The following is a 9,937-nucleotide window of genomic DNA, read 5'->3' as shown; positions in this document are numbered from 1 at the left end:
AATGCCAAGAGTGTGCAAAGCTGTCATCAAGGCAAAGGGTGACTACTTTGAAGAATCTCAAATATATTTTTATATGTTTAACACTTTTTTGGTTACTACATGATTCCATATGTGTTATTTCATAGTGTTGATGTCTTCACTCTGATTCTACAATGTAGAAAATAGTAAAATAAAGTAAAACCCTGGAATTAGTAGGTGTGTTCAAACGTTTGACCAGTACTGTTTGTAGTCATCTAGGAATGACTTTCTATGAAAGAAACATCACATACAAAAATAGGAGTTGAAGGTACATAAACCAAGGGAAATATTTAATAATGTTATATTGGTTTGCTGTATCTTGGCCAGGTCGCAGTTGTAAATGAGAACTTGTTCTCAACTAGCTTACCTGGTTAAATAAAGATAAAAAATATATATATTTATATTGCTGGGGTAGTATTTTGTATCTCAGTTGGTAGAGCATGGCGCTTGTAACGCCAGGGTAGTGGGTTCGATTCCAGGGCCCACCTGGGGTTGGGGGTGGATGACGGGTGTTGGGGTGGCCCACTTATCATATCTCCGCCCTCAATGTTATCGCTACTGTGAGGACGCCTCTTTAAATTGTCCTAAACTCCTTGAGGCTGGCGCATTTTCTTTATCTTGAAGAGAGACAGACAGCTATTTTTAGCACGCTTTGGATCGGCAGCTTAAATTTTAAATCAGGTAAATAAAACATTCTACAATATGTTGTACTTCTAGTCTAGGGGCTCTATTCTATAGTCTGCTTCTCTAGTTGCTGTGCTGCACAGACTGGAATTTAAGGGGCGGGCGTTGTGTAGTCTGGTCGAATATATAAAAAGAGCTTTAGTTAAAGGATTCAACCGGTAAAACAAACTGGTTTGTGCGGGAATTCGTTCGAGGGCCATAATCTTCAAGGGATCAAGGTAGGAGTAATCCAAACCATTGCGGTGAACACAAAACTGACCTTGCATACGGTCACGTCTGCGTGTTATTTTGACATATAATTCGATAGGCTGATAAGCGTGAATGTTGTAAATGTTATTTGATAACGTCGGTGTGCTGATTTTTGTACTCAAACAACGATATTCGATACAGTCTATTCCGACTGAATTTCGAGAGACGGTCTACCTCGTTTATCCGCTTTTTGTTTTCATTTGCCTATTCTGCGCACTGGCTCTACTGGGTATCCGTAGCGACTGGGCTTTAAACATTGCTGAGCTGTTGCAGCCTACACCAAGCCAGGACATTTCACTACTTGCTTGGTATACACTGTCTCCATTGCGCGCGGAATCCTGCTGTATGTTGGCTATACCAGGGTTTCCCAAACTCGGTCCTGGGGCCCCCCCTGGGTGCACGTTGTGTTTTTGCCCTGGCACTACACAGCTGAATCAAATAATAATTTTTTAAATCAGCTGTGTAGTCCTATGGCTAACATGCACCCAGGGTGGGGGGGCCCCAGGACCTCGTTTTGGAAACCCTGGACAATAAAATTGGTTCACACAAGGTGGTTGACTGGCATCCCCCGTTTATTTGTCAGTAGCCTATACCACTAAGGGAGCACAAATGAGACACAAACAAACAGTGCTGCAAATACATTGGGATAAGTCAAATGCAATATACATTATTATGGCACTGTACCTACTATGTAATTACACTGTAATAAGACTGCTAATGTAATAACAACAAATAAGAGTCGTTATTGTTGTTTTGGAGATTTCTTAGTATGATATTGTGATATATGTTATTTACATGCATTGTGAAAATTGACCCTATTACTAAAACGTTATTTTACTTTTTTAATCTCAGGATTACAAATCAACATGAGTGACAAGGGTACCATCTCACCAAAAGAGGAGGGAGCAGAGAAGAGGGGTCGTGGAAGGCCAAGGAAACAGCCACAGGTGAAAAGTGGTTCTGATGTAAGTAGCTTTATAAAACACCACCTTCTGTATGATAGATCATGTGTGACCAGGAAACACTCTGGGCCCTACTTGGTTATGGCTCCCGGGCCTGGTTATGCCCACAGCAACTAGGGCACAGAGTTTTCCTGGTAAAGTTAACTGGTCAACCAAAACCTGATCCTGCAGCAGGTTTCAGAACCCACCGCAAAGCAGTAGCGTTGCCCGTCAGAGGTGTTTAATTCCTATGTAGTTTCACCATGGAGAACTCCTGACTCTATTGTGTAATTTCTCTTGATGTGACTTAGTGTAAAGAGTCATTGGATAGGTCTCTCTTTTTACCTTCCCCCACCCCCTCCTCACCAGCCTTGGCTGTGTGCATATGTAATGACGATCAACCGGTGGTCTGGCAGGCTGTCATTGATATGTAACCTGAACCCCTTAAACCAGTGGTAACCCACATACCCCACCTCTGCTTCTAACTGATTGGTTTATGTAAGCGGAGTAGAAGCAATGATTGGTCCATGTTGCTGTCACTCTCCTGAGGGTGTTGTTGGTATTGGATTGCGTTGTTGCTAGTAGCTGCTGCTGTAAACAGACTGAGGAGGTAATAAAAACCTGCACCTCCATAATATACAGCCAAATGCATTAATCATGTTTATTTGTGTTTGCTGTTGAACCACCACCATCCCTGTTGAATGATCATGTTAGCATTTTTGTTACATGAATGTATTGTTTTGGGCTAATGCGTTTTGCAATTGATGCAACAGTTAAATCTGCCCTAGAAGTCTATTCTGAACACAGGTCTGCACAGTGATATATTATCTTTGTGTATTACTATACCAATACTTCCTACGTACCTCTTATTTACAACTACTATATTTTTGGTCTGATCTAAACCACTGTCATCTAAACCACTGTCAGCTTGTTACAGTTAATGGAACTTGGCAATGTGGCTGTGACCACCTGTTAGTCTTAAAGTAGCAACAGGTGTCAGTTGCACTGACCTTGAACAGTGCACTCTTAGTGTCATGAATAACAAAGTATTCCATGTAAGAAGCTGCATGTCGTATCACATCATACATGGACTTAGACTAAGTTGTTTGCCCTCCATAAAAATACACTTCATTCATCATTATGTCCATAGTGTCAAACCTTCGGGTGCAACAACTATAGAACCACCATTTTATGTGTTGGCATCTTCGACTGTTCAAATGTAACGCTGAGCTGTCCACCTGACCATTTCCCATATTTTTCTTTCAGGAGCCCAGTGGGTCCCCTACTCCAAAGAGGCCCAGGGGAAGGCCAAAGGGTAGCAAGAACAAGACTGTCACCAAGGGCAAGGTAAGGCAATATGTTAGCCCTATTTTACTCAACCGAATGAATTTAACCTGCTAGACTGTCAACTAGGGTTAGCAGCCACCTTTCAGTCATCCTGCAAAAACCACATTAGACATTTGATCGTGCAGGCCACTGTTGACCATAGATTACCATTAGGGTCAGATGGAACAGCTGTCACCAGCTCCTATAGTTTTAGTTGTCCCTATGGTTTTAACTTGATACTACCCAAGTTTTCAACCTCATCCTCGTAGTCAAGTACTAAGAAATAGTCATGTACCCATGACTGTTGATTATATTTAAGGATCACAGTGGTAGCTAATCTAATAGGTGTAAAGTACTTATGTAAAAATACTTTTGGGGTGTCTGTACTTTACTATTTACATTTTTTGACAACTTTTACATTTATTCCACTACATTCCTAAAGAAAATCATGTACGTTTTACTCCATACATTTTCCCTGACACCCAAAAGTACTCGTTACATTTTGAATGCTTAGCGGGACAGGAAAATTGTCCAATTCATACACTTATCAAGAGAACATCCCCGGTCATCCCTACTGCCTCTGATCTGGCGGACACACTAAACACAAATACTTTGTTTGTAAATTATGTCTTAAGTGTTGGAGAGTGCCCCTGGCTATCAGTAAAAAAATATATGTATATTTATTTGTGCTGTCTGGATTGCCTAATATAAGGAATTTGAAATTATTTTTACTTTTGATACTTAAGTATATTTTAGCAATTACATTTACTTTTGATATTTAAAAAAACTAATACTTTTAGACTTTATTCAAGTAGTATTTTACTGGATTACTTTTACTTGAGGCATTTTCTATTAAGGCATCTTTACTTTTACTCAAATATGACAATTGGGTACTTCTTCCACCACTGTCTAACCTCCTCCTGTTCAAAGGATGTCCTGTTAAGTATAATTTATAGGTTAACTAATTATTTTGGCCATTTTCACCTCAAGTCTCAAAAATAGCAGGGCCAGAGCTTCCATTTGTAAGATCTTGGGTTTACTGGCTGCTTAAAGAGACGCTCATTTTTTCGGTTAATTCCCCCTGACTTCCTGTCCTCCAGCTTCCTGTAGCTTGTCATGCACAGTGTGGTGCAGGTGCAGAGGCCGCAAGCTGACATTACCCCCCAACACACAGCCCTAGTTCTTTTCTCCCTCGCATCACCATAGCAACAGACAAGTTCTATCCCTCGCCCCAACCCCCACGCTCCTCTAGGCGCTGTGTGTGTGCAGGAAAAGGATATATGTGTGTGTATATATGCATGTGTGTTTATGTGCAAGCAGGGTTGGGGAGTAACTGTTTACATGTAATCTGATTTACAAAAATACTGTTACATTACCAGCAAAAATATTACTTTTGAAAAACGACATTACTTCTTGGATTACTTTTAAATTCAGAAAGGATGTTTGCAAAAAAATTACACCTTTCTGTTTTCTCAATGACATTCAATTCAGCATTGAATTTTTTTTAACATTTTTAACACGTTTAGAAAGGAACCAATATATATTTTTTCAACATTCACTCAATGCACCCTGGGTTTTAACAAAGTGCAGGACAAGCCATTCCATCAGAACATGTTATCGGACAGCTAGATATAACTAGTTACATTTAGGAAGCTAATAGATTGCATTTAGTTAAAAGATGAGACATAATAAAGAAACCTTTCTGTTTTCTCAATGACATTCAATTCAGCATTGAAAAAAGGTTTTCATTTTTTTCACGTGAGCGAGTCTGACCATAAGTCAGGGACCACTATGATGACACACCAAATGCGTTTGATGGATCCCTTTTGTCTTCTTATGCCTCTTAAGGTGAAAGTATTCTAAAAGTAACGGAAAGTATGGGTAATCAAAAAGTTACATTACTGATTACAATTATGGATATGTAACTTTAACAGATTACATTTAGAAACTAACCTACCCAACCCTGTGTGCAAGGATAGATCTGAAGTGGGCTCGTTTCTTCTTGCCCAATTTCACCAGCTGTCTCTGAGCCCCAGACCAGGTGGCCAGCGAGCTGGAGTGCCCTGTGTGCAGTTCCTGTCAGATTCCGAGATAATAGCCAATGAACCCAATGCCCTCAAACCATCTGCTTCCTAATATGAGTATTAGTGCCCTCTAGTGACAGTAGATTAGCAGGTTTCTGTGCAGTTAGATTAATTGTTTGTTTTTCTTCCCTCATTTTACAGAAGGCACCAGCAGCCTCAACTGCAGGGATGAAACGCAGGGGAAGACCCAAGAAAGAGGTAAGAGTAGCTCTTATTATCATAGGTGTTAATATTATATTTAACTAATCCCCCTTGACTCTGACTCACTCTTAAATTGTCACTGTTTGGTTCCCCTCCACATGCTCACTGCTGTTAGAAATCCCGAAGGTCTTAAGTTAGCATGCTTACAGCGAAATTTGGCTTGTTCGTAGAAACAAAAGGACTAAACGAACAATCAAACTCGTCGTCCCAGGCGAACTTCAACCCCAGCAGCCCCTGTGATTGGTTGAATAAAGTTGTGGGAAGGTTTCCAGTGGCTACTGCTTATCTTCCACTGCTCTTCCACCATCAAAAAAAACATGGCAACCATTGTGTGCAAATTAAAACATTCAACTCAACCTTTTCTGTTTGCAACAACCAGCTACCAGGTGTGAAGTCAACTACACCTGGAGTCTGTCACGTCCTCTTTGAAACAAACGCACATTCCAGATGGCACTGATATCTCCGAATGAGGAATTGGCAAATTTTGGCCTAAAAACTGACCTGTGGGACTCATCTTCACGCGATTCTGAAGACAGCTGGGACGAGGTAAGCAATGATTGTTAATAATCTAGTTTTGCTTGTAGTTGAGCTTTGCGTTAAGGAGAATGTGTTTTGTGGTATTGAATTTGTTGATGAAACTGTAACCCTTAGCTGTACATAACTGTACCTAACTATACATTCATGATGACTCATGTCTTTTTCTTTGTTTATCTTTAAGGGAGAACAAACCACAGAGGAGACCTCGGACTCTGAGGACCCTTATGTGCGCTGTCTTTCCATCGTCAAAATGTATTCATTGTATTTACAACAGGGTGAAAAGATTGAGCATGCGAGAGGGAGGTTAGGGAATAGTTTGCATGCAAGCCGTATGCTGAAAGCTATGGTTACATTTGAGGCCAGTTATCCGCCAGATCTATACAAATGTTTTAAGTCTGTATAACTCCCGGGCCTGATTGAGAGCCAGCAGAAAGAGCTCATGGAAGTCTTGGCAAGCAAGCCTGCACTGGACTGGGAGACGTATTAAAGGATGCTATGCATTTCTGTTTATGCTATGTTATAGAACTATTGAGGAACTGTCTTTGCCTTACAGACATGCTGTTTATTTATTCGATATTGCACTGGAGTGAACCACTGTTACTGATAGGAAACACAGACACGTTGGTCCGTATTGTATATGCTTTGTATTATGTACATAGTATTTTATACATATTTACACATCCAATCTTCTGGTTTTTTTTTATTACTATTTATTTCTGCACAGGTGTATGTTGAGTTCATTGTCTTGAGCGAGTCTTTGAAACCGACTAGGTATAGTTGAAAATACATGTTTAAGTTAAATTTATTTAAAAATAATTTAATGGGCTTAACTATTTCATACATCACTGTTGACATAGTGATACACATTTCACTCCATTCTTCAAAAAATGTCTAGGATAAAGGAATTGTTGCAAAATTATTTAAACTACAGTTTAATCCAGCACAAACCAACCCAAACTTTGCCTCCACTGTAAGCATACTCAGGTCTTAAATAAAGTAAGCGTGAGTGTAGCCTACTCCCAGAAGTCTGTGTTGCATTAGTCACAGCGGGGAATGACCCATAGTTACCCACCTAACTGGGCTCTCTTTTTATGAATGAACTCTCCTGCGCCAGAGTGGGTGGAGTTGGTGGGAGTTTGAGGTAGAGGGGAGGTAAGGCGGGAGGGAGCAAAGGATGCCTCACTGTGACTCACCACTCAGATGAGTCACTACAGATGGCCAAGTCCTCTCCTGGGGTCTCTAGGGACTTTCATGCTGGTTTTGTTTATCAGTGAGATGTGATCAACATGCACACTCCTTCCACTTCAATACTCAGATGTTTCACTAGCAAGGCCACTGTACAAGTCCCTCCCAAATCCTAAAGACTCCCAATAGATACCGTTGTTCATATTGCAAGGCAGTTATTGTAGTTGAAAGATTGATGCACTTCTGGTGACATATATTTGATCAGATCCACTTTTCTTAGTGTGTTATATTTTTGGTGTGAACCAGTAGAAACATGGGTTGACTGTGGTCTGTGTTTGGTGCCTTTTCAGGAAAAGGAGGAACAGGCAACCCAGGAATCATCTGAAGAGGAGGAGGAGAAAGACCAGTAAACTTGCAACCCATGCTACCTCACTCAACATACTGACTTCCTGTCAACCAGAGCTAGGCTGAATCTCCAATACCGGTGCCACCCCAACCTCTTTTCTACGGTTCACTTTTTTGCCTTCTCGCTAAAGGAGGGTCAACAACACACTTCATCCAACCTCTATTTGCAACTGCACTGGAAAACCAATGGATGTTTCTTAACAAGCATATCTATCAAAGAATCACAGTACAGGTGACGGACAACCGTTTCTCTATGTGTATGTCGTGGTATGGCAAGTCTTTTATACTGGACAAAAATATGTTCTGATGAGGTTTTGGACATGCTTCTTTCAAAAGACAGTGTATAGGACATTCTCTCAGCTTAGTGTTACTCATTTTTTCCCCCTAACACCGGTATCTTGAGCTGGTGGGTCATATAAACTTGTTTTCTATTGGACAAAAGGTGAATTTTGCCTATACTTGCTGTTTTTAAGTGTGAAGTGCTTAATCTATCCCTTACATCTATTTACAAGCAGAGAAGCTGATATGGAGAAAATACAGTATGAGCATTAAATATATTATAGACATTTATAATCTCTGTATTAGACCTCTCCCTGTTACTACTTTGATTGTGCAGAATTGTTCCTCCCCCTCCCATCCAAAATAAGCTGTCCCTAACTAGCCTCTGATGTGGCTTGTGCTCATCTCCCTATAGCCTCTTCGGGGCTACACTGGAAAAGGCTTGTTTTAACTAAAGTGTACTGTTACTAATCAAAGATTTGATCAGACTGATTGTGTTTTATCATGTTCCTCTGGGTCATAACATGCCCTCAAATACCTGAGTAATTGTGCTGCTTTGATGTCTACGAAAACTCATCATAATAATGTCGTAATGGCTTAAGGATGGGTAGGGATTCATTGATTGGGGAGCTACATTCTCTCAACACTCCAGGAAACCTTTTTTGAACTCTGTGGCATCTGCTGTTCCTCTTAATGTGGTCCTCCCAGTCTACAGTATTTGTTGCAACTCATGGCCACTTGGTCAGCTATAGGTGAACTGTGTAACAAACTAGGAGCTGGATTGTTACTGTTGTGGCACTGTTTTATCCAATGGGTCTGTATAATAGCTGATCATTCCATTTTCCCTCTCACTGCTTTACAAGGCCTGTTGTGTGTCGTCATCACTTTGTACAGGATGTTGAAATATTCAGCTTTTTCTGTGAGGATAGTCAGTGTCTGCTGTCTACTCCAGAAAAACAATGTTTTGTTTGTGTTTCTCAGTGTCAGGGATCTCAAGATCACAGTCCAGTTTCTTGGTCTCTCCTCAAACCTATAAGCTGCTACAATCTCAGTTATAAAAACCCGGAAAACTGCAACGGGCCTGACAAGGCCCAGAATGTCATACCTCACTTGACGACAGCTTACTTTAAACTTTCCCATAATGCATTCTTCAACTGGTTTCAAATGTACACTGTAAACTCTGGCAAGTGTGTGAGAAATGTTTGTATTACGTGGTCTTTTTTAATCTGACTGTTATTTGGTCTTTTAAAGACTGCCTAGCCTAGCTACTAGTGAAGGTGTGCCCCCCCTCTGCTCCTTTGTTTTTAAAGCGGGCGTACAGAGACGGGTCACAAAAATGTGTAAAGTCATGAAGATCTGTCAGCTTTGCAAATTTGTGTTCGCTGACTGTGGTAGATTAGACAGTGTATCTTTTTAATAAATCCTACTTCTGGTGCACTGAAATGTTTGCTTGATTCAGATTGTCATGTGTGTTTAGTGACAAAGACTGGGTGTTCTCTCCAGGTTATTCTGTTGTAGGCCTCGGTGCGGCTTTGGCACCAGGCGCTTTTCCATGTATGCATTCCTCAATGGCACCCTATTCCCTTTATAGTGCACTACTTTTGACCAGAGCCCTGGTCAAAAGTAGAGCACTCTATAGTTAGAGTGCCATTTGGGATGCATAATGCTCATGTGGAACTCCGGTAATTACATATATCCATTCACAGCTGCAACTATTCTGACTATGTACCAACATCATCCATGTTATGTAATTCATTCAAGTTAATGAGATGGGATCATTCTTTTTAATATACAATGTCTATATTTCTATTGCGCACTATGACAATTTGTATCCAGAAAGGGTCAATAAATACAAGAATTTATACTTTTTTTTTGGTCATGTCTTGTCCTGCATCCTCTTCACCGTCTTTTGAGAATAACGTAAGCCAGACTAATGTATACTCTAGACCTATTACACAGTTTATAATTGGCTTATCCCCACTCAGTTTCTCCAGTTGTTACTGATATCAAATGATTACAAAGACAGGA

The 9,937-nt window shown here is 40.5% G+C and overlaps 1 protein-coding gene across 4 annotated transcripts; it reads left to right on the top strand.

Annotated features, from left to right (window-relative positions):
• The first annotated feature begins 543 nt into the window (after positions 1-543).
• LOC106567288 (high mobility group protein HMG-I/HMG-Y) lies at positions 544-9,778 on the top strand. 4 transcript variants are annotated; one of them, XM_014136428.2, is made up of 5 exons: positions 544-699; positions 1,804-1,916; positions 3,159-3,239; positions 5,444-5,500; positions 5,883-7,569. In XM_014136428.2, exons 2-5 carry the CDS (start codon positions 1,818-1,820, stop codon positions 5,958-5,960), a joined length of 315 nt encoding a protein of 104 aa, XP_013991903.1. In that variant the 5' UTR covers positions 544-699; positions 1,804-1,817; the 3' UTR covers positions 5,961-7,569. The 4 variants fall into 4 exon arrangements, with proteins under 4 accessions (XP_013991903.1, XP_013991905.1, XP_013991902.1 ...); XM_014136430.2 differs by lacking the exon at positions 5,883-7,569 and adding an exon at positions 7,576-9,778 and having other exon boundaries at positions 545-699; XM_014136427.2 differs by having other exon boundaries at positions 561-920.
• Positions 9,779-9,937: the final 159 nt, after the last annotated feature.

The sequence above is a fragment of the Salmo salar genome, chromosome ssa13, assembly GCF_905237065.1.
Source record: "Salmo salar chromosome ssa13, Ssal_v3.1, whole genome shotgun sequence".
NCBI classification, from domain to species: domain Eukaryota; kingdom Metazoa; phylum Chordata; class Actinopteri; order Salmoniformes; family Salmonidae; genus Salmo; species Salmo salar.
This window is presented reverse-complemented; position numbering and strand designations above follow the sequence as displayed.